The sequence below is a fragment of the Dermacentor andersoni genome, chromosome 5 (genome assembly GCF_023375885.2).
Source record: "Dermacentor andersoni chromosome 5, qqDerAnde1_hic_scaffold, whole genome shotgun sequence".
NCBI lineage: Eukaryota > Metazoa > Arthropoda > Arachnida > Ixodida > Ixodidae > Dermacentor > Dermacentor andersoni.
The window spans coordinates 44298670-44324258 of record NC_092818.1 but is presented as its reverse complement, the minus strand read 5'-3'; the positions used below and the strand labels follow the sequence as shown (position 1 = coordinate 44324258).

The window sequence follows — 25589 nt, the reverse complement described above, 5'->3', positions numbered from 1 at the left end:
TACGCAAGTTGGACATCAAAGTATCTATTTAAAATATTCACTCTTTCTCTTCAAACATCAGTGCTACCAGACGATTGGCGCAAGGCTGTAATAATTCCAATACATAAATCGGGCTCGAAATTACATTTAAATAACTACCGCCCAGTGTCATTAACAAGCTCATGCTGCAAAATAATGGAACACATAATATTTAAGGCCATAATAACTCACCTAGAAACAAACGAACTCCTATATAAACAACAACATGGTTTTAGATCAAGCCTGTCAACCATAACCCAACTAGCAGAGTTAACTCATGACATAGCTAACGTACTTAATAATGATGGCCAATTAGATGCAGTTTTTTTAGATTTTTCTAAAGCGTTTGACGTAGTTCCGCACCAGGATTTAATCACAAAATTATCGGCTTTCGGTATTAGTAATAAAATAATATCCTGGATCAACAGTTTTCTAACCAATCGTAAACAGAGCGTTTCAATCGATAATAATCTTTCACAACCACTCGATGTCTACTCCGGAGTACCTCAAGGATCAGTTCTGGCACCACTTTTGTTCTTGATGTACATAAATGACATCCAATTTTGCGTCAAAAACTCAATTCAGATGCGCCTGTTTGCTGATGACTGTGTCGTGTACACAGTGGTACACAACCAAGAAGACCAGATAGAACTTCATAATTCACTTCAAACAATTTACTCTTGGTGCAACACTTCGGGCATGAAACTGAACACAACAAAACCACATTACATGTCTTTCACAAATAAGAAACTCCCGCTTAACTTTTCATATTCGATCGGAAGGTCAACAATCAACAAAAGCAACCAGGTAAAATACCTAGGCATTACACTCACGCCTAACCTTAACTGGGAGCCTCATATTTCGACCATGTGTCAAAAAGCCATAGGCAAACTGTCCTTTTTAAAAAGGAGACTGCGCGCAGCACCACCACACCTCAAACTAAATGCATACAAAACACTAATAAGACCATGCCTAGAATACGCTGACCTAATCTGGAGCTCTCATCAAAAATGCCTTATAAATAAAATAGATCGCATACAAAAATTAGCAGTTAGGTTTGTATATTCTGACTACAAAAGGCAGTCCAGTGTCTCGAGTCTGCTAGCAAGGGCAAACCTAAAACCCCTCTCGCAGAGAAGAGCAATTTCACGACTAAAACTCATCTATCAATTATACCATGGTCATTTCCAAATAGCACGTTCTCATTACCTGCAAGATCCTCCAAAACGTTCAACCAGACTTAATCACTCCAAAACCATCTATCTTCCCCCAAGTCGTGTTAATGTTCATAAGCATTCCCTTTTTCCGGCGGCCATTTCCCAGTGGAACAAGTTAACTGACAATATTGTGTCTTGCAGTAACATCGACTCTTTTATTAACTGCATTCAGTGTATTGACTTGTCATCATGATTTTTTTTTCATTGCATCTCTGTACCACTCCTGCACGGGCCGTGAAGGGCCTGCAGTATATTCAAATAAAAAAAAAAATCTGGTTAATGTTTCGGATACATCCTGCTCGAAAGACAAGAGAGACAGCACCTCTTTTTTTTGTAGTTGCAAAGCTGTTGTGTCACAATGGTATTCGACCCATGCATTGCAAACAGTAATGCTGAGGAAATGTGTGAGCATCCTAACAGCACATTTCCTAGATTTGATCTTCGTCCTAGCATATGAAATATACCTGTTGATAAGATTTGCTCCCTCATCAATTGTTTATATTCCGATACACGTCACAGGTGTGGCAAACATTTTTTTCGTTTCATTCTTCAACCAGCACTTGCATGAAGGCATAAGGTCTATTTTGAGAGCACTGAAAAAGAAATGTACACCTTTGTTGCCTTTCCATTTGTCCAGGCACACATTTCTGCTCTCACACATGAGGAAGGTCGATTCTCCATGCTCACTTTGCGGTCATTGGGAACATTTACAGCAGCGCCCTCAGTGCGGTTTAGATTTACTCTTCCAGGCATTAACTTTTTCTCTTGGAGTAAGCAGTCAAGTATCTTCAATCCCCTAACATATCGATTCGTGAAAATATGTGACTGCTACACAGTTATCTCCACAAGTTGTATTAATACTGCTCTGCCTAAGCCACTGGCTTTCACGTCATCAGAAAGGACTATATATACCTTTCACAGTGTATATAAAGAAATCAAGAACTAATCCATCTTGGGTGGTTAAAACAAAATCAATTGGATAAGTGCTGCAAAACGTGGCAGAAGAGAGACCTAATTTCCACACCGACAACTTATGTTCACAAACGGGGCACCGAGTGCTCTACTTTCACAGCTTCTGTCCACAAATGTGGACGTGCTTACAACACGTCTGATAAATGCAAATTTTAGCTTTCAGTGCATTGAAAGTTTGTTAAGTGATTCACAAAGGACATTGCCATAAATTTTACATGCTGTGTTACACGCTGTACAGTAGAACCTCGTTGATACGTTCCCGTTACATACGTTTTTCCGGCGCCAATGTTCGCAATAGAGAACACAAAAATGGCTCAATAGAGTTACGCTCATATTTTACCGGTTCATACCTTCCCAGAAAACACAAGATATTTCGGCACCAAGCTTCATACGTCGCCAAACTGCGATCATATGATGCGCTTTCCGGCCGCTAAATCCCATGTAAGCAAGAAAATGCGTCGGGAGTGCGTAATCGAGAACAGTATATAGCTGCCTGCTGCAGTAACTTCACTGAAATACTTGCTCGCCCGTCTCACATGAAAACGCCAGAGCGCACTCAGTTTCTCATTATCGTGCCAGCAAATCTTCCTCACGGTCATTGCACGCCACATTCACAGCTATCACCGCCGAACCTATTGCAGTAAGCATCTTCGCCTATCTGTTTCACAGCGTGTGGTGCCGTCGGAAGCATAGCACGTGCTTTTAACAGGTCATAACTAAAACACGCCGCCATTCTCTGCTGCAGGAAACGTGATGTGGGTCTCACGTTTCGCTTCGGCGGCATCCGCCGTGGCCCACCGGCTCGATTTCGTTTGGATTTCTCGTCACCCTTAGAACACCACACAACAGGAAACAACAAAACGTGTCTCCTGCCACAATGATCCACGCTACGCTTTGCATTACGTAGATGTCAACAATAGTTGAGTCTGTCAAATTTTTTTATTTACTTTGGATCGTACGTTTTCCCAGTTAGTACTTGTTTTCTAACATTTTTTCCAAAACGTATGAACGAGGTTTTGCTGCACACTAAATATTAATTGCAAAAATTTGACAAGCTTACATCGAGGTCACTATGCACTGCACATGTACGTCGCTGCCAATTTGTTTTATATTAGCCGCTGAAGGTGGCTTGTGCTATCCTCTTTGGAGCATGAGTAAAGCGCACCCTGTGTGACGATAGGCGTAAGCTTAAGTGACACTGAAAAGTGGCTTGTGCCAGTATGGACTCCTAGCTAGCAGTGCGGAGCAAGGGAGCACGTGTCTGAGTGAAGGAGAGAGAAGGAAAGGCTCACTCCTTGCTGTCGCACTGATGGCCCCGATTATTTTAACGACCTTCTACTCTCTGAAGGGGCAGAATTAGGGGTGGAGAGGAAACGATTAGCTCGCTTACACAAAGGCAGCGGTTGCGTTAGCCAGTTTCGAACCCGACAAAAAGGTAGAAGTGTGGCGTGCTTTGCTCACTGCGGACAGTGATGCTCACCGCCGTGGCCTCAAAAATTCCACGTGCAGAAAAATCACTGTAGAGGGGGTGGAAGGGAGGGTTGATTAGTTAGTGGCTATGGGGGAGGGGCGATCCCCCTCCTCCCTACTTGCATCCACCATTGGTCTGCTACAATGAAGGCTGCTTTGCTGTTTAGCTAGCAGACGACACAGATGAGGGATTCAACGAGGAACTGGGGGATAGAGCGAAGTGTAGCTAGCACTCTTAACGAGACTTACTGCTATGAAGGCTGTTGTGGCTGAGCTATCAAACGTATGAATGCTTTTGGACACAGCTCACATGGGTTCCACTAAGCGATGTTCACAAGTCACCCAACTAAAAAGTTCTGTTACTAATAATTGTGACTTAAATACAACACCAAGGCCTGAAATAAAATGTGAGACAATTTGTCTACTTTTTAAGTTACAACAGTTTAAAAAAAGGGAGTGATAACCCTTCATTTTATCCTAGATTCCAGGTGAAACAGTGCCAATGCACTTCTGTTTTAGTATTCAGACAAGAAGCAGTCTTCTTTGGCATGAAGTTAGAAAAGTTTTCTTACTGCAGTAAATTGGGACACATTTTCAGTCTCATAAATTTCTGTCTTCATAAATTCTTTGCGAAAACTGCAGTGCATGGTCTATGCCTGGCCATGAAACATATTGGATAATTTTATTGTTTACTTGTTTAAACTTTTCTATTTCAGTAGCACACGATCTATTACAAGTTTCCCCACTGAAAATGTCACACATAATTTGTCTGAACTTTGTCCAGGACACTTATTCATGCTTCCCAGGTCATTTTGGCATTTCGGCCTCAAATGTTCACTTTTGGAACTGTGCTAGTCGTAAGAACCATGGTAAATAATACTAATTGTCACTGTCTTTGTGGCAGCAGCCACATTGTCTTTGAACTAAGACATACTTCTGCACTTTCCTGCCAGAGCTGCAGCCACTGCCCAAATTTACCTTGCAGCCTAATTCTGTGCGATGGCCATAAAGGCAATCAGGTTGAAATGATCAGGTTAACAAAAATTGAAAGCATTTGGGGCCCAGAATACTATTGTCTTTAGTATGTTAACCTTAGGCATAATAGCATAATGTTAATTTCAGGTATTTATAATAATTATAATTGTCTAGCATGCTTGATGAGGTGACAACATCTCCAAAAGTGAGATGATAGGAGGTAAAGTTGTGTGCTTATAAAAGGAGCTGCTCTTGGTGAAGCTCTTGTTGTCTGTCCTTTTGCTTCTCATGTTCTATGTTTGCTAATTGGAATCATTATTGACTGAACCTTTGTCTCTTTATACTTGAACTAACTTTGCCAATGTGATTACTGTACTTGTTCCACATCAGTACAGTGCTGATTGCAAATGTTTACAGTAACACCAGATCTCTGTAATAACAACTCATGGGCAGTAGCATAGCCAGAAATTTTCGTAGGACGGGGCACCCATTTGACTGGGGACAGGGATGGGGAGGAGGGACTGGGAAGACTACATACTAACACAGAAATTTCAGGTTGGGTCACCCCGTCGTTGGGTCACCCCCAGGCTGTGCCACTGCTCATGGGGGAACTATGTTGGCCCTTATTCGATGGAGCAGAGATGCTAGTGAACCAGATGCATAGCTTTACTAGCAGAAGTCACGCTATGGACAACTGCAATCGACACGGCACTCTTACAGACATATTCATCAGGCTCCCTTCAAGATGAACTTGGCTAATGTGAATCCTCTTTTCGTTAACCCCTTTTGTGCCACGGTATTATCCTGAATTCTCACAAAAATGGTCATTTGTTTTACTAATGGATACTAATTTATACAATGACCTAAGCATTTAGCTATGCAAAATATCGATAACCTGTTACAAAACTGAACCTTAGCAGCACTTACAAAACTATTGCAAGAAAATGAAATATATTGTCGACGAAGAAATAAGAAGTGCAAGAAACTGAAAAGTATTGCAGATGAACCCAGCTTGTCCATGGCGTGAAAGAGGTGATTTGTTTTATTCTTGAAGGGAGTCTCCTGTGTGTGCCTGAAAGCAGTGAAAAACGTATCAGTGAATTGTGCCGTTCAAGCTGTGTGCTCTCTCTCCAGCTTAAGATGTCGGGCCTTTGGTTGACCTTTCCATCTCAAATGGTGTGATACTCTCCCCCTTGCCAGAAAAGAAACAAAATCAACCCTGTCTTGTTCCTTTCTCCGAACAGCAAACTGAAGGGAAAAGCAATTAGGTTGGTATACCGACACCACCCCCGTCACCCCTGCACCTTGGCTTCGCTCACCTTGCATCGCATATGTGCAGTGCATGTGCACGGCGTTTTGCACGAGTTGAATGTGCTATGCTCACTGTGCCAGGGAACTTGCACCCGACCCTCCCTGCTAGTCACTTGACGTGTCATGATTGATGTTCACAAAGAAATATCCTGCACCTCTGCCTGAAGAGCGACTCGCCAATTCGCTGCGAGCTTTGAATTCTGTGGAGTGTTTGTTTTTTAAGCGGGATTCACACGACAGACCGAATTGTGATTTGAGATTGGTTATTGCACAGCACAAGATCATATGTCACCCATTCCCATGGCACTTGCATGACACAATTCACGACATGAACAAAAGCTAAATCAGCATTGAAATTTTCGGCAAGAAATGGGTCCGAAATACTGACATCAAAGTGCTTTAGTGTGGCAACAACCGCCTTCAAGTGGCTTGTTGAACTGAAACATGCACAGCAAAAAAAAATGTGGCCGATGCCATTAGGGATAGCCATGCTTGAAAGGGCACAGTGTTCCTACGCGTTTGTGCCATTGCCCATGTTTTGGGAAGTGAAACTAAGGTTAGTTTGTCTACGTTGTGGTCCGCTTTTCTCCTCTGTCATGGGAATGCTAGCTGCAGAGCGATCCATTGTATGTCATATGCCATGTGACTTGTTCACTGCGATCATATCCATCATATGAATCCTGCTATAGTACGATTATGTAGCATACCAAGAGATAGGGAAATACAGCCCATAATGGCAGTGACTTAGTAGCATGGTAAGACTAGGACACCTCACAAGTCTAGAATGAAATTTACTGGCATAGGGCAGGATTAATTGGAGGTTGTTGGAAGAGGCATTTGTCCTGCAGCAGACGTAAAAGAGGCTGACGATTATTAATGGTTATGATGGTGTAATGTGCCCAAAACATTCTGCCTGTCTAGCTTTTCTAGGAAACAAAAGATGATGACAAAAGAGCAGCTGCCATTATTATTGCTGAATTATTAGCAAGGTGCTCAGTTGACTATATGAACTTGTTACTTTAAGAATAAATAGAGTTTAGCAATTTGACATACCTGAAAATGGAATGCAGTCACTAGAATCCACATCGGTGAATTCCTTGAATTCTTATAAACTTTATTTATTTAAGATAAGGCACTAAATTAACAAGGAGGCTAGTTCCTACTTTTACATTCTGTGGTGGGCTATCATCAATATTTTACTGTTAGCTTTTTTAGAGTGCAGCTCTTGGGTGCCCTTTCCTGCGGCGAGCGTCGGCGTCCCTCGTAACCGAGCGAAGGACGAAAGATGGCAATAGCGAGGAGAGCTCGAGGACGAAAGCTGGAGGAGGAGGGTATCGTGAAAGCGCGAGAAGAAAAGTGTAGTGTCGTGCAAGACAGGCTCTGTGGCGATGACTGCTACGAGATGGCGCCAGATTAGCGCGCATCATCTGTTCACCGATGGTGCCACTGTTACCATATGTGGAAACAAAGCGCTGGATGAGCGGAGGTCTGGCGGTGGCTTCTCTGAATCCCGCCCACGCGTCACCCACCGCTGCCTCCCATGACCTCCCGATTAGAGAGGCAGTCATGCCACACTTTGTCCCATTTGCAACATACCACATGAGACAGAGTGTTTGCACCAGCTAATATATCGTGAAGAGAAAACGTGTATAGAGAAATTTTGCATTAGGGAGTATCGTAATTGTCAGTGAACTTTTCTTTTTTTTTCAAGCACCAGGGTCCTACACCAGCAAGCTTTTGCAAAAACTGCTTGTTGGTTTAGGAACACCAAAATTTGTAGACCTTATTAATAAACAAGAATGCCCTCCAGGTAGTGCAAATGTGCTTGCAAGTCCTTTGCCGGAGCGCATTCCGATGCTGCAAGCTTTGAGTAGTATTCATATACATTGTAGTGCATAATTGCTTGAGCATGTTTGCTTTTCCTTTTAGTTCATCTTGTACAAGTACTCTGTACCATTAATGTTTTTGAATAGGTTTGGCAACACGTGCCGGTGTTGGAGGGCAGATTATTCCTGCTCTGGCTTAGCCTGTCTTAAGAGATGTGCATGCGCGTTTAATGTGTTTACCAGCTTTTCTCGCTTACTTCTGCCATACTTCTGTTCAAACGACCTTGAACCATGAAATCAGCTGTTGGCACTCTTGCCCATAGCTAATTTCTTGAACAGTTTTTGAATATAATGGAATCTCCGTAAGACGAAAATTGCTCAAACGGAACTGCCTCTTGCGTAAAACACCATCCTCATTGTTGGTTGGTATTGTATTCATGCAATCGTATTGAGCTTTGTCTCTCAGTAAATGGAACTCCTGATAAATCGAACCAATTTCCCTGGTCCCTTGAGGTTCCATTTAAAGAGAGTCCACTGTAGAAAGAAGTGGGCAGGTTTTGGACCTGGTATGTTCATGACAAATGTTTTGTGCGTAGACTGCAGCTTAAAAGAGGTTGTTTTCATGGTTCAAGGTCTGTTTTGTAAACTGTCAGAGGCTCAAGAGCCGAGGGCACCACCACTTCAGCTGGCATAAACTTGTACAGAATGTAGCAATCAGCTACAAAAGCATAAAATAAGCCATCTGCATATAAAAACAAGAAGACAAAGCCTTTCAATCAATCAACCAATTTTGATTCATAACTGATTTGAAATTTTGTAGAGGCAGAACCTCTTCCACAAGTTCTATGAGTAGTTCGTATTTTAAGAAGAATAAAATTGTTTTGAACAAACACTTGTCTGTACAGCAAGTATAAAGCAAAGGTGCATTGAAAACAGTAAGGGAGAACAGAACATCATAAGTAGTGTAAAAAACAGCAGGAAAAGTTTTTTAAGGCTGAAGCTCTAAAGCAGTACATTTGAAGCTCGATTTAATGAAGTGATGACCATGCTCGAATTATTTTGTTAAATGGAAAGTTTGTAAAATCGAGAAAGGAATTTTTTCGGTCCTTCGAAATCTAAAATTGTAATGTAGCGTCACGCAAAAGCTACTGTGGCATCGTATTTGCCGCTAATCCAGCCATATGTTGCATAAACCGTGAAATAACGAAAGCCACCTCTGCCCCCCCTACCGAGGTGGTGTTGAGTCCGCTGTCCCGTGCATGGGTGCGGCGTGCATCCTCGTCAAAATAAAGCAAGGGTCGTGGCTAGGGTGCCTAGATGTTTTAACGCATTAGCTCTAGAGCGCACGCTTGAAGAAAAACCCATTGGTGTCAAAAGTAGAAAGAAATCGCCTTTTTTAACTCATTTATTTCAGCAAAAACTTTGTTAAATCGAGTTTATCCAAGTTAATTTTGTTAATTCGGGCGGATGACAACATTGTCCCGTATGTGGAGCTGCCGGGTAATGGAAATTTCTTCGTTAGATCGGGAACTTCGTAAAATCGGCTTTCGTTAGATCGAGTTTTAACTGTAGTAGTAAGTTGACGGAGCACAGTGCACAGAACAAGATAAACATGGAACTTTTTAATCAGTGGTAAGTTGCAAAACAAAGCACACATACTCATTGAAGTCCTAAACATTATTCTCGAATTCTAGTGGCATGTTGCTTGCTTGATTTTAAGGGGATGCTAAAGAGAAAAATTGCTTGAGCTGTATTTATAAATTTCACTTCTACTATACGAAGAAAATCTTACCATTAGAAGAGGCTTGATAATCCAGACAAGATGCAAGAACAGAAGACAGGTGGTGATTATAGGGTTGCCAACTATCCCAAATTTAGCGGGAGAGTCGCAATATTAGAGGGGATGTCTTTAGTCCTGACTTGACTCAATTTGGAAGACCAAATGTCCTGGCTTTTTTTTTTTTTTCTGAATAGCCCATAAACCATATTCCCCTTTTTAATGCTAGGCAGGTCGGTTTAATGCTAGGCAGGTCGGTAGGCAGGCCCCACCTTTGTCCCGACTTTGTTCACTCGAGAGTTGGCAACCCTAGCGGCGATTTGGATGATGCCACTTTGGGCCTAATTAGTTTTTTGACAGTAAATATGGATGACATTGTACACTAAAACGTACAAAGACTTCACTTGTCAAGTTTCAGGAATGTTTACTGAGCCAGAATGGCCAAAATACATGAAACTAATTTGAAATCTGTGACATCACACTGACATTAACGATAGTGGAGGTTTTAAAGAATATTCTGTCAGTGTAAGCTGATGAAGTGTTTCTCTTTAGTGTCCCTCTAACATATGGTAGTCATTGGCCATGGTCTTGCCAGTTTGGTGGTGCCTGTACCGGCTGATGAGGCTATGACAGGGGCCGTGCTTATCATCTGCCAACTAATTCCAGCTGCACTTCCTCATTCCTTGTGCTGCCTCAGTGCCATTGCCGACAGCAGAGAGTTTCGAACCGGGCCCAACTCCGAAGACAACACTTTCCTCTTCTGTGTACTCGCTGTTCCCAATGATGAGGCAAGTTGCGTTCAAAGTCTTACAGTTGCAGTAAACTCTTGTTGATGATGACAAAATGTATTTATTAAGGAATGGCACAAAGGCCTATAATGGGGAATAGGAAGAGGAGGGGGGAGGTTAAAAACAAAATCTTTGGGACAGAAAATGGATTTTGTTACAGTGGTGTTTTATTGAGAGAAGAGAAGCGATAAAAGTCATAGTATGCGGGTATTGCATCCTGGCTGTGCAAAAGCTGGTAAAACATAAACACAATCGTGCGTCGACATAACGAGCATGAAAATAAATTATTGGATTAGCACATTAAATCATATTTTTCTCCCTGGTGTCAGCATGCAACAAGTATATGCTTGTAACAAACATTGGCTATACTGAAAGTACTTTCCTGTCAGGTGCGATTCATAAAAACAAAGTTGATTGTATTGAAACAATGTCATGCTTGATAGGGGTGACATGACAGTGGTGGTGACTATGAGCACCTGTCCGATCTATCCATTATTAATGTTTGAATAGGTATTGGACTATGAGGAGCCATTTTTAAGTGTTGAAGTGGCCTCTGCAGCACTGTTTAGTGTTTCACCTTTCCTGGTTGTCATGAAGGAAGTGAAAGAATCACTCTATAAGATGATGCATCAAGAATACTTGTGGAGATTTCCTGCTCTGTACTCCGTACTATAAGCTATACTATAAATACATAGATGTATAAATGCATGTAAAGAATTTGGTGCCACTCCATTTGGAACACTAATGCATGCATTGGTTTTGGGATGACAAGGGTTTACTGTAGTCAGCAAATGTTTAGTCCTTCTAACCTAGCAGACAGATGGTGTCTAGATTTTCTTAGCTTTTGTTGTCTACCTGCCATGATTGTATGAGACCCGTAAAATTAAAATATTAGAGAGTGCGAGCATATTCAGAGAATGGCAGCACAGTACATTCTTAGCAAAGGTAGAGGAGATGACCACTCACCCTTATATTGACGTTTTGTCATTTTTATCATTCAGTGTGCACATATTGCAGTAACATCCGGTCCAGATAAGCAAATGTGCTTGTGCATGGTGCAGGGCAGTATGTAATGCCTGTGACATTACAAAAATGATAGAAGAACCAAGAAGTATACATTGTTAATGTGGAATTAGTGTTCATCGTTCGGAATTAGCATCAAAGATAAGGAATTTGAAACATTTTGGTGTAGGGCTCTGTAATAATTTCAACCACCTGTGCTACTTGGTATGGGGGTGCTTTTGCATTTCACCCCCTTTGAGAAGCGGCTTTCACAGCTGCAAATTGAACCTGCAACTTTGCGCTTAGCAGCAGAAGGCAGGCTGAAGCACATGGAGAAATGTTTGCATTATGTTTGTGCAAACATAGTGGCTGCTCGGGCTTTTATGTGGTGGTTGCCACAAAGTATATATACTGAGAAATGCTGTGCTCAGACTGCTGTAGTAACAGTTGCAGAGTGCCCATTTGTATCGGTTGTATTTGACGTCAGTAGTGCTACAATTGTAAATGCAGCTGGTCATTCACATTGGCACTACTTGCATACCTTATGCATATTATGATCAGCCAATCAAAATATAAAACATATCATTGGGATTCAAATGATTCAAATGAAGCATTAGCTTTCCCCATTCTGCCCCTTTTTCATCATCATCATCATCATGTTTCATATCCACTGCAGGACGAAGGCCTCTCCCTGCGATCTCCAATTACCCCTGTCCTGTGCCAACCGATTCCAACTAACACCCGCGAATTTCCTAATTTCATCGCTCCACCTAGTCTTCTGTCGTCCTCGACTGCGTTTCCCTTCTCTTGGTATCCATTCTGTAACCCAAATGGTCCAACGGTTATCTAACCGGCCCATTACATGACCTGCCTGGCTCATTTCTTTCTGTTGATGTCAGTTAGAATATCATCTATACCTGTTTGTTCTCTGATCCAAACTGCTCTCTTTCTGTCTCTTAACGTTATGCCTAGCAATCTTAGTTCCATCGCTCTTTGTGTGGTCCTTGTTCTCAAGCTTCTTTGTCAGTCTTCAAGTCACTGCCCCATATGTAAGCACTGGTAAACTGCACTGATTGTACACCTTCCTTTTCAATGATAAAGGTAAGTTTCCAGTCAGGAGCTGACAATGTCTGCCATATGCAATCCAACCCATTTTTATTCTATGAATTTCTTTCTCATGATCAGGGTTCCCTGTGATTAATTGACCTAGGTAAACGAACTCCTTCACAGACTTAGACGTTGACTGGTGATCCTAAACTCTTGTTCCTTTGCCCGGTGATTCATCATTATCTTTGTCTTCTGCATATTAATCTTCAATCCCACTCTTACACTCTCTCTGTTAAGGTCCTCAATCATTTGTTGTAACTCGTCTGCATTGTTGCTGAATAGAACAATGTCATCGGCAAACCGAAGATTACCGAGATATTCGCTGTCGATCATCCTTCTAAGCCTTCCCAGTTTAATAGCTTGAATACTTCTTCTAAGCACACAGTGAATAGCATTGGAGACATTGTGTCTCCCTGTCTGCCCATTTATAGGTATCTTCCTGCTTTTTTGTGTGTAGAATTAAGGTAGCTGTAGAACCTCTGTAGATATTTTCCAAGGTATTTACGTAAGCGTTCTGTGCTCCTTGATTACGTATTGCCTCTATGACTGCTGGTATCAATCTCTATTGAATCAAATGCCTTTTTGTAATCTATGAATGCCATATAGAGAGGCTTATTGTACTCTGTGGATTTCTCGATAACCTGATTAATGACATGGATGTGATCCATTGTAGAGTGTCCCTTCCTGAAGCCAGCCTGTTCCCTTGGTTGAATAAAATACAGCGTTTCCCTTAATCTAGTGAGATAATTGTGGTAAATATTTTATATAATACTAGGAGTAAGCTAATGGGCCTATAATTTTTCAGTTCTTTAACGTCTCCCTTTTTGTGGACTTGTATAATGTTTGCATTCTTCCAGTTTTCTTGGACCCTTGCAGTAGATAGACACTTCGTATAGAGAGCTGCCAGTTTTTCTAACATTATGTCTCCTCCATCTTTGATTAAATTGACTGTTATTCCGTCTTCTCCTGCTGCTTTTCCCTCTTTCATGCCTTGCAAGGCCCTTCTTACCTCATCGCTAGTTATAGAAGAAGTTTCTGTATCCTGTTCATTGCTGTTTCTAATGGAGGTATCCTGACTCCTCTGGGTATTGTACAAGTCAGTATAGAATCCTTCTGCTTCTTTTACTATATCTTCGAGATTGCTGATGATATTACCCTGCTTATCATTCAGTGCATAAATCTTGGTTTGTCCTATTCTAAGTTTTTTTCTCACTGATTTCAGGCTGCGGCCATTTTTTACGGCTTCTTCAGCCTTTGTCACATTATAGTTTCGAATACGTATCACTTATCTTCACCTTGCTGATCAGTTTTGACAGTAAAGCGAATTCTATCTTATCTCTTGAGTTGGACACTTTCATTCTTTGTCGTTTCTATATTAGGTCCTTTGTTACTTGGGAGAGCTTGCCTACTAGTTGCCTTGGTGCCTTGCCTCCCACTTCAACTGCTGCCTTTGAAGCCAGCCTAGTTACGGTTTCATTCATTACCTTTATGTCATCATCATCATCTCTCTGTTCTAAGGCAGCATATTTGTTTGCAAGTACCAGCCTGAATTTGTCTGCTTTTACCCTTACTGCCACTAGGTTGACCGGTTTATTCTTGACCAATGTTGCTGTTTCTCTCTTGAAATTGAGGTGAATCCTAGCCCTCATTAACCTATGATCACTGCACGTTACGCTACCTATCACTTCTACATCCTGCACTATGCTGAGATTAGCAGAAAGTACAAAGTTAATTTCATTTCTTGATTCATCATTAGGGCTTTCCCAGGTCCACTTTTTGTTGCTACGCTTTCTGAAAAAGGTGTTCATTATTCGAAGCTTATTCCTTTCTGCGAATTCTACCAGCATCTCTCCTCTAGTGTTCCTAGAATCGGCACCGTAGTTGGCAATTGCTTGTTCACCAGCCTGCTTTTTCCACACTTTTGCATTAAAGTCGCCTATTACTACAGTATACTGAGTTTGCACTTTTCTCATTGTTAATTCAACATCTTCAGTAAACTGATCTACTTTCTGATCATCGGGACTGGATGTTGGAGCGTAGGCTTGTACTACCTTTATTCTATACCTCTTAGTTTGATTAGGACTGCCACTACCATCTGATTAATGCTGTAGAATTTGTCAATTGCCTGCTGTGTCCTTATGGATTAGGAATCCTACCCTGTATTGCTTCTTATCTGGGAGACCTCTATAGCAGAGGACAGGTCTGTTATTCAGCAATGTATAAGCGCCACCAGTTCTTCTAATCTCACTAAGGCCGATGATATCCCACACAATGTCTGATAGTTCCTCAAAGAGTCCTGCTAAGCTAGCCTCACTCGGGAGGGTGCGAGTGTTAAACGTTGCAAGGGTCAGTTTCCATTGGCGGCCTGTCCAGCCCCAAAGATTCTTGGCACCCTTTGCCCCTTTTTCACATTCCTGTTTTGTGCGGAATGATGAGCTGGACATTGATTAAAAGGCATCAATGGCCAAACGATGTAGTCATCCTTCCTGAGACTCCGTAGTACTCTTCCGACTTCAGCTGCCCTTGCCAAATGTTCTTGCTGCCCCTCGTTTGTTTCGACTGTGCAATGCTGATGCTTTGTCTCCGCTACCACTGCCAAACGGCATGGCCTTTGCTCGACCTCTTCGGCTGCATGTCTTCGTCACATAGCCTCGGCATTCTTTCATTGATGCTCTTCTTTAAGACTGCTCGTACCACTCGCAGAGGGCGTGCATCCGTCGCTACTTTGAAGTATACAGCACGCTGAACACAAAACGTAGGCACTAAGGTGACTCCCGGAATGCGCCGTAAGTGTCTGGACTTGACTGGGGAGCGAAGTGCATTTGCCAAAGGCCGAGGGCCAACCGTGCAGGGCCACATTCCAGCGCGCTGCGTGAGCTGCTAACTCCTCTCCTCTTTCATTGCCTCTGCGCAAGGTAGCGCAGCGCTCCCCTGTGTCCAGAGCAGATGACACGTAACATTCACTTCTCCTCTTCCCTCCAGCCACATTGCAGCTGTACTCCCCTGTCCGTAACACACTTCCTCTCTGGTCCCTTCAGGTGCCTGCTCCCCTCCCACCTGCGTTGGCCTCCTCTCCATCCCTCTCCCCTCTTTTGCCGTACGCAAGCCGACAAATGGGATTTCATTCGTATGAGCACTTTATGCAGCACATTAATATGTTGTGGCGAATAAATGCCTGCGCAGTCAGGGAGGCCACATAAACAAATAAAGATGTGAGCACTGACGCAGCAAACATACATGTAAAAGACAATCTAGGCAAAAGCACCACCACTGAGAAGAAAACCATTACTCTCGAAAGCCTGGACCGTTTCTGCTGCCCAGTTGTTGCTCTCAACGGGGATGCCAGAGCTCCGCGACTGTGAGAGGAAAATCAAGACTGTGGCGCTCATTGGCTGTGTTGTAAGCGTTGCATCCGTATCCGACTTAAAATTAGCAGGCCTCCCAACAGATACGCCCGCATTTGTTACCACTGTTGCACTCTTTACACTCTGTACAATTTCAGTTTGAGCAATATTGTTCTGGTGCATTTCGACAGGTCCGTGTGCAATAGGAAGACAAAGAGGAAGTGGTAGACAGTCTCCTGGAGCTGTGACCTTTACCAGCGTGCGCAATTTCCACAAATTTGTTCCCATGTAAATAGTTGTAAAAGCATTTGTGTATCGAGCTTCCTCTTCGTCTTCCTCTTGTGCACACGGTCCTGTCCAAATGCACCGCAACAATATAATAGGCTGCTTGCGTTACTTGTGAAACATGAACGCCTTTATAATGAAGCACTTGGGACCTCCAAAATTCTTCGTTACACAGGTCACTTCATTGTAAAGATCGCACGCTGTACCACTCATAACACTAGAGCACCCAGAAAGAGGAAAACTTTATAACGTGGATTCATAAGCTACTTAGTGTAAGAAGTTGCTAATTTTCTTCATTACACTTTATCCGATGAAATGTGCGACTGCAGCTGGCTCTGTGTCATCAAGGTTCACAACATACTCCGCATCTTTGCTGTAATGTCAACAGGCACTATGGGCATTTGTAGTAAAGCCAACAATTAGTCATAGGGGATGCTTTACTTTCTTTGATGCACAAACATATCCTCTGTAGTGGCTTTCGCTGTTGAGGCTTTCACAATACACATACGAAAAATAGTAATTCATCCAAGCCATATGGATTCCTTCATGATGTGTACAGGTCATTTTGTTGTAGATGGGCTCATTGTATAGGCATTCAACTGTACCTCTGCATTGCATAGGTAACGGGGTGTTGTCGTGTGTCTTGTTACAGAGACTTGTGTGCCCTCCTGCTATGGGATACTTCTTGGGCTCACGAGGTGGCTTTCACAAAGTGCTCCTGAGAGGAGACTCAAATGGTCGGGTTGTTCTATGGAACATTGTGGATGTAGCCGCTTCCGATGTAGCTCGCATGCGCCAAGAGGTGAATGCTGTTGTCCGTGAGTATTTGCTTGTCCTTCCTCTATAGTGTGTTGTTTTGTGTGCTGTGAATATTGGGGACTTCCTGTGTTGACAGTCCATGTGAAAAATTGTACGACAGTGCACATGCATTTTGTTATAAGGTTCCTTGCTCCAAATGAAACTGGACCACAGTCATTCTGTGTGCTTTACAGCCGGCAGTAATCTAGAATGCATTGCCTCCCCCAAGTGTATGCCTAAGTTATGGCATTCCGTGCAGAGCGTCAAGATATCTTGTAAGTGCGGCCAGTGTATGTCCATTTAAGAAAGACTAGCACAGGTATATGAGCATTAGCTGAACAAGGAATGTCGCTGAAGCCAACATTTCGACAAAGGGGCTAGGCAAGTCCCCCTGCCGAAATGTTGGCGCCAGCAACATTCCTGCCTGTCACTTCGAGCCTGCAGGTACCTGTGAACCACTTTCTCGTTCGAACACAGGTATAACGATATACAAAAGTCAGATCCTGCATTCACAAAATGTTTCACCTATAAGTGTCGCATAACGTCATCGTCATAGCAGTTATCTAAATGTGCCACAACTGCTGTGGCGATGGCCTGCCACAGCTGGCGTGAAGCGATCGACGCGACAGTGCCAATCCCATGATTCTACATCTAAATTAAGAAAAAAAATTGTCAGTCACTATGCTGAGTAATGGCTGTCTAAATGCCGGCCAATGAGGCCAGCTTTCTCTTACACAAGAGAAGTTGTGTGATCATGCACCTGGTTGTCTTCTTGTGTTTATGCTCAAATGCCTGAAAGCTTTCAGTGCATCAAAAAGTGCTTTATTGGAATTATCACACTTTATTTGTTGCATGTGAAGTTAGCTACATTGCAGGGCACTTTTGCCTGATAACCTCAGTGCTGGACATTGTTCAAACAAATGTCAAGCACCAATTGCACGTGCCAGCAACTCCTAGTTTCACACAGTGTCACATAAACCACTTTGAAGTCAGCCATCCCACATTAACTGAGTATGTATCTGCTAATTGAAAGGTTTACACTGTGACCATTATGTTGGTAGAGTGCCCTGTGGCAAAGCTGATTTAACAATTCAAGGCGGGGGCTATAACCAGGCACGCGGACATTCCATTGCTCTACCTGAGCACAGCAACACAGCTTAAAGTGCAGTAGGTACAAAAAAAGGCAAATGCCATGAGGGTGTGCCAATGGCAGCATTTGATTGTTAAGTTTGTTAATAAAAGGCTCTTTCAATATATCTTTTTATTGGAAAAGGTTAGCCAGAAGATGCTTCTTTAAGGCCAACTGCAACGAAATTTCACTTTGGCTAAATTTATCACGAATGAGTAGTATATACCACTAAACTGGTCTTGGCAAAGCTCCAGAGCTGGTAATTGTATAATCTTTTTGTTGTTAGCAGCTTAAACAGCACTTAAGCAGACAATTGGTACAGTTGTTGGTATTGCTATGGCATATGTCCCAGCACAATACATACGTCCAAGATTTCTCAGCGCACTGGGGGTGCCGGGGGATCGGGCTGGCTCACATTTCCACGCCTGTAGAACCACCAAGACGAATCATAGCATGTGGTAGTTTGCAGCATTTTGACGGCGAGAGGAGTCATCCTGGCACCCCGTGGCAACTGCAGCATCTATGCTATGCAGCCGCGGGGCCGCTGAGACGGCACGGGTACACCGTCGCCATCTGTGAGATCAAACTGAGGATTTGCATGCTAGATCATGAATCCTACTTCTGGCAAGCAGTAAGGGCATGTTTCTTTCTTTCTTTCTTTCTTTCTTTCTTTCTTTCTTTCTTTCTTTCTTTCCTTCCTTCTTTCTTTTTTTTTAAATTCGGTTTCAATATCAAAATTTGACAAAAAAACCCGACTTTTTTCGCAAGCTTCTCCTGCTGTTTCCACTTGTATTTCAAACATCAAACTTGGCTTGCACGGAGACTCCGACACATCTGTGTGGTTGAAAACTTTATTGCTGTTAGTCTTTAACACCACATAAATTCTACACTTTTCATGAAATGTGTCGCTGGGCCCCATTAAGCAATTTTGCAGCACAGGTCTGTAGTTGACAATGTTTGAAGGTGTGCGCAGCATGCTTTAAATGTCAATGGTTTAGCTGCTTGCGATGATGTGGCATTGTCGTAGCATGTGCAGTGTGCATTCCACTCTTAAAGGGAACACAAGTCTTAGAGAACATGTGAATGTACCTTTCTGGCAAGTCAGAATCGCTTGGCTTTGCAGCAGATGATGACTTGAGGTTAGCGCTTGTTCTTCGTACCCTCCCATGTTATGATGTCATTCTTGTGGCGCCTTTTGTTACAAGTATGTCTAACATACTAGGCCATAAAGAAGTTTTTCTGAACTTAAGATTGGTGGCGCTTGCATCTTTCTACACATTCATGCATTGCATTGACATAGATTTGGCTGACACTTGTAGCCGGAATGCCAACAAAGTGAGAGCCACACATTAGCGTGTTCCCTTTAACCCTGTAATGCCCAAACACAGTTCTACATCAGTGAAAATTGGAATAGATTGTTCACCCTTATGTCTGGCCTTAGAGAGCACTTTTGTGCGAAAAAGACGGCAACAATCAAATGTCGTTTGAATTAAAACTTAGTTAGGATAGCAAATAAGTATTTTGCCATTGGTTAGTCAAACTATCCACAGCGGAAACTTCACTCTGGCATGTCAGAAACTTGACTATGGGTTTTCCATTAAGTCACTTGGGTCTAAATCAGCATTCGGACGCATAAGTCTCTGCGCAGCATGTATGCATTGAGTATTACAGGGTTAACAGTAGACTACAATTGCACCTGCAGGGCTGCAAGGCATTTTAGTGTGGTGCTTGCCAGAACAGAATCTGCATACCACAAACAGGTCACAACTTGGCTTTCTTCTCATGTCTTTCAGAAATGCAGCCTTTCCTGAGTCTTGCTTTGCAAGAGGCTTGGGATGAAATGAAGCCTCCACCACCTGGCATACTGGACAAAATGGTTTGTCACTTTGTGATGTCTGTTCATTTCCTCCTTTGGATAAGTCCACCTGTGTTTTATTAATGGATGCCACACTCTCAAACTGCCTTTTCCTCTGATTGTGGACATTTCAGGGAGCCTTTGATGTAGAGTAGTAGTAGTAGGCGTGCCTGTGAGCATAAAGGTCTCATTTCATGGAGTGAGTTCAAAAGAGCGTAACAATGGCAGATATCTTTCAGGTAGGGCTGTAGAATATTAGGTGAGTGGGATGAAAATGAAGCCCGCTTTTTTGGAGTTTATGATATAAAATAGTGAATTTAAGCGCTTTGATGCATATTGAACCGTGAGAAGACATTCTGTTTTGCTCTCATGAGGAGTTCTGTGAAGCGTTTTTCATTGTTTTCCTGTGCCACAAAGTCTGTAAGAACAAAATGAGGAGTCAGAATTGTGTGCACTGTTTCTTATTCAACCCCCTTACATGCTGTGCCCAAGTATACTCGTCTGGCTGCCATTGCACACTCCTGCCCACGCCCCTGATAATTTATGAACATGAAGCATCCATGGACTGGTTGGGCCATCTACCCAAAAGTTATTTAAAGTAAAATATTGTGGTAGGTTTTGCTTTTATATGACAGATGGCACAACATAATTTACCAACTGTTGCTGTTGCTCACCGTCTCTCGTTTTCTTACACGTTGGACTGGCACAAAAGGTCCGTGTAATCTTTGAACAATGCAGAAATTCAAGAACTCCTGATGAATGCTCATTCAGAAAACTTGCGATTACGAGGTGTCTTCGATGAACAATGACAGCGAAGATGTCATACTGCCTGATAAACACTAATTATCATAATTTAAATAATTTATTAGCAGCAGTCTAACTTTTTGTTTCAATCTTCTGAGTTATTAAATGTTTAGCAACTTATCACCAATAAATGGCATTTGAATTTAAGGCCTGCTAGTCTATAAAAGACTTCTAGAAAAATACTCTTCTGAGCGGCAACATTGAAGCCTCATAACTGTTCTGTGGTAGACAGAGCAATAAGGTTGGTCTTATTGGATTCACTGAATCATGCAGAAGCCATTGACATCCTGCTTAGCGAAATCTGAGAAACTGACTTTTCTCAAGTCTTCTAAAACATGAACTAAAATAACTTGCATAAAATTTCTGCAAAGCTGGACCACATATTCAAAGAAAGCGCATAGTCACATATATCTACACGTTTTCAGCACCATAACATGAAAAATAAGGATTTTTGAAAATGTTCGTCTAAGACCAAGCTTCCTCCTTAAACAAACTTGATGCTGATCTGGAGAAGCCCTTGTTGTGTTTTCTAATGCCACAACCGTGCGTCTGTTTCAGGAGCTGCCCGGGGAAAACCAAGAGCTTAAGCTCACTGCCAGCGTCTACCTGCCCCTGCAAGGACGCCTGGTGGTCGGCAGGGAAGACGGCAGCATCGTCGTCGTGTCGGCCACCCAAGCCGTCATGCTGCAGCTCCTGTATGGGAAGCACCACCATGACGGTAATGTGGTGAATCTGCCTTTTTTTTTTCCTGCATGCAAATAGCACTTGTGTAAAGGCCCCTTGTACAACACACATGCTGGCCTCACATGGAGGAAACCTTCACCTGGCAGAATGCAGGCACATGCTTTAACTAGTGGAAAACAAGAACAGACTTTTGGGCTAGTTAGTCTGGTACTGGAACCATAATGCATGACATGGACACTGGAAGACAGACAAGCACAATGAATTTTAACAATTACTTGGAACAGTGGCATATCTCTATGTGAGTCTAACACCACAAACAACCCACAGAAATGAAAGAAGGCAAAGTAAAATATAGTACTAGGCTTCAATTCCCACTGTCAACAAGACAACATTAAATATGTTATCTGTCAAAGCAACTTGTCTGAAACATACACCAACTGCAGTGCAGCTTTGGACCTGAAGCAGATTTCCTAATCCTGTAATGGAAACAGGAGGTGGTGGCCATACGGTTTCACTAACTCCTGACATGCATACTGGGTCCCAAGCCACCTCACTATGTTTCTGAAAGCTGAGGATATGTTTCACAATGCTTTTTTTTTTATTCTTTTAGCCTTTTATTATTTTCTCACACGAAGGCATGCCCCCGATATCACCACGATTAGACAGTCGGAAAAACGGGTGATAAGAAATAAAATGAATTCTTACAAAGTAGAGTCCATGATCTTCACTCCGTGGTTCTCTAAATTTGGCACAGCATAAGTTTAACCTTTGGCCATCCCATTTCTGAGAAGGGGGAGTGCCCTTCCCGTGTTGCCTGTTATACCACTGAACACCTAAGCACATTCAACTTTCGGTGACATCATCACCGTGTATCCCACAACCACTGCTTGTACCAAGCTGACTGACCCACACATCATTGGCTTGTGACGTAATGTGGCCACCCCTTGCAGTTTATTTGTTGTAACAAGGAGGACCTGCCTGCTGTGATGGCTTAGTGGCTCTGGTGGTGCACCGGCCACGGCTACCCCACTTGATAGGCGCAAAACGCAAAAACACCCATGTACCATGCATTGGGCGTGCATGTTAAAGAAACCTAGGTGGTCATAATTAATCCAGAGTCTCCCCACTATGGCATGCCTCATTATCAGATTGTGATTTTGACATGTAAGACCCCAGAATTTAATTTTGACAAGGAGACCAGCCACATTGTACCTGGTTTTTCCATTGAATTGGTTGCCCAAAAGTAGTATAATGCATCTCTTTGTTGGGCTTCCAAGGAAGTGTAGGTACAAGCTGCATTGACTGACTTGACACCTATTCATCAAAGTAAAGAAAAAGAGAAAAAACATGTCAGTACCCTTTTAGTGCCATTATTTTTGTTGGTACTTGTGATTTTGAAGCGTTAAATTGGTGTAAAATATTGCAGGCTTAGCACTTTAGCGGGAATTTATGTAAAAGTTCATTGCAAGAACTTATCTTGAACTGTTGCATGTCCTGTCATTTCCTACAGTGCAGTGCCTAGGTGTGACACTGCACTGTAATCTCTCATGGGACATACACATCGACAATCTGGTTAAAAAACTTGCAAAATGCACAGGCATGTTATACAGAGTCCGCTCTCTACTACCTCTGAGTGTTAGACTTTTAGTTTATATTGCACTATTTTTATCTAACCTTTCATATTGTCATCTGGTGTGGGGTACAACAACATGGTCAAATACATATAGGTTACAAAGAATACAGAAAAAGGTCATTCGTATCATTGTGAATGCCCCGTTTACTGCTCACACTCAACCTCTTTTCGCATCATTAAAAGTAACACCAATTAATGACCTATATAATTTATTGCTAAGTAAACAATATGAATGAAAACGGAAAAATCATCACGCATTCTTTGATGACACAGCTAACTTACGGCCCAAAGCTAATTACTACCCAACACGTAACAATGACGTCTGGTATGTGCCATCCTTTCGTACTAATTACGGTCGTCAAATGCTCCGACATATAATTCCAACTCTTCTTAATCGGCGCAATGAGCACTGAGAACCTAACGACATGGTTTTCTTCTTGCTTTTTGTTTTTACTGCAAGTTTGCGCCTCCTTTCTCCCTTTTTCTTTTCTTATTGTTATTCTTCGTTTTGCATTCTTTAATGTTCCTGAGCTTTTCGTGTTAATTCTGCCACCTTCATTTATTTGTTATTGCAAGAGGATGTTCACTCATTTTTATTGAATATGATGTTTACCTATGCACTGTAGTCTTTTTTTTATTGTTCTGTTCGTGTTCTGTTGTTGCCGGTTTTTATGTACAGAGGTGCGCCCCTTTGTCAAACCAGTCATAGGCTTTTTGGGTGCACCCCTAACATCGCTGATGTTGAAATAAAGGTATTTGTATTTGTATTTGTATTTCTATGTGTCTCATCTTTTAGTAGGGCTTTAGAAAGTTCCTGAAATGAGTTCTTAAGATGAATGTCAGCCAACTGGCCCGTTTGTCCATTTTGCTATGTTACAGCAGTCACTGAATGGTACTTCTTATCAGAGAAATTAATTAGCACAACGTGTCATTTTCTGTGTGATTTTACCACTGTCTATGCCCTTAGCGCTGTTCCCGTTTGAATTTTAATAATGAATTCGCCGATGCTCTCATGCTAATAGAGTTTAACATCCCAAACTGCACTGTCATAGTCACAGTCAAGCATGTCATAGTTAAGTGTTCTCGATTAATTTTGACGACCTGGGGTTTCTTTGCATGCATCGATATCCAAGTAGTACATGAATATTCTTGCGTTTTACCCCCATCAAAATGCAGCGACTGTGGCCGGGAACCAAAACTCTTAGTGACTGACTAAAGCTAACAGTGCAGTAGGTCCGTACTCATTTTCATATTTGTTTTTCTAACAGCTTTTCTGTTTAAATCTTACTTTTATTGTGTGGTATTCTATTGTGTTTTCTCTTTCCATGCTTAGTGGCCATGGTGTTGCATTGTTGAGTTCAAGGTCGCGGGCTTAATCCTGACCCTGATGGTTGCATTTCAATGGGGGCAAAATGCAAAAACGCTCATGCACATAGATTTAGGTAAATATTCTAGAACTGCCACTGTGGCATGCCTCCTAATTAGATCGTGGTTGTGGCACGTAAAATCTTAGAATTCAGAATTTTTTTAAACCCCCTTTGGGCAATAAATTTTCTCTTGATAATCAGCACTTGTGTCATGCTGCTTGCCTTTATCTTTTCCGTGTTGTTAATTTGAACCGCGGGCATTTTCGCTGCTCGTTCTCGGTGTGCTTTCCGCAGACCGCCCACAACACCAGCTGCTGCACGGCCACAATGGTCGGGTGACGTGCCTGCTGTATCCAAACCACGTGCACTCACGCTATGAGATTGCCCACCTGGTGTCGGGGGGCGTGGACTTCTCAGTCTGTCTGTGGGACCTGTATGCGGGGACCCTGCTGCACCGTTTCTGTGTCCACGCGGGCGAAGTCACGCAGCTTCTCGTGCCCCCGAGCAACTGCAGTGTGAGTGGCCCTTCTTGCTGCTCCTTTTCTTCTTTAGATAGTTGTGTGCAGTAAGCTATAGCAAAACATTGGGGTTTCTGGGAACGCAGTGCGCCATGCCCATTGCAGTGTTCGCTACAGCTGTGCTGTCAGTACAGATTACATAGCACGTTACGGATAAGGACGAGAGAAGGAAGCAAATGGTTTGCGCGTGGTGCTAACTCGCAACAACACAGAATATGCTGTGGTGTCCTGGTTAGAATCTATTTACTATTGTGAGTAAATGATTAGTCCATCAAAATTTCAAAAGCAAAAGTTGCCTAAAATTGGAAAGAAAAAAATTTAAGCCAGCTATAAAGAAAGAGGCATCACAATTCTGTAAGCTGTATCTAATTTTGACATCTAAGCTGGACATAATAGATGTATTATACATGGCTCTGAATATACAACTAATTTGGGAATAAGACATTTGGAAATTTCACTTAAACAATGTAACGATTGCACATAAGCGGTAAATTAGTATACCATATTTGTCTGCTTTAGACAATCTAACAGCTGCAGTTTGCATAACTAGGGCATCTGTGCAGATCTATGGAGTCATAAGAACTGAATGCTTTGCTGCTTTTATTTATCAATTTCGTGGAGTCTTTGTAAAAAAAATTTCAGGATCGAACTTTTGCTTCCAAATCGCCATACATTTAATTTCCTTCCCAGGTGTGATGAATTTCCTTAA

At 42.3% G+C, this 25589-nt stretch overlaps 1 protein-coding gene across 4 annotated transcripts in view; it reads left to right on the top strand.

Annotated features, from left to right (window-relative positions):
- The window catches only part of Rbcn-3B (WD repeat-containing protein Rbcn-3B), a 188248-nt gene that overhangs the window by 39476 nt on the left and 123183 nt on the right, over positions 1–25589 (top strand). For 2 of the 4 annotated variants that reach the window (XM_072288167.1, XM_072288165.1), the window contains exons 9-14: positions 5897–5920; positions 10264–10354; positions 16745–16910; positions 19813–19895; positions 21237–21396; positions 24657–24877. In XM_072288167.1, coding sequence (XP_072144268.1) covers positions 5897–5920; positions 10264–10354; positions 16745–16910; positions 19813–19895; positions 21237–21396; positions 24657–24877 — 745 coding nt within the window. The remainder of the gene's footprint in view (positions 1–5896; positions 5921–10263; positions 10355–16744; positions 16911–19812; positions 19896–21236; positions 21397–24656; positions 24878–25589) is intronic. The other 2 variants (XM_072288168.1, XM_072288166.1) reach the window with 1 other exon arrangement.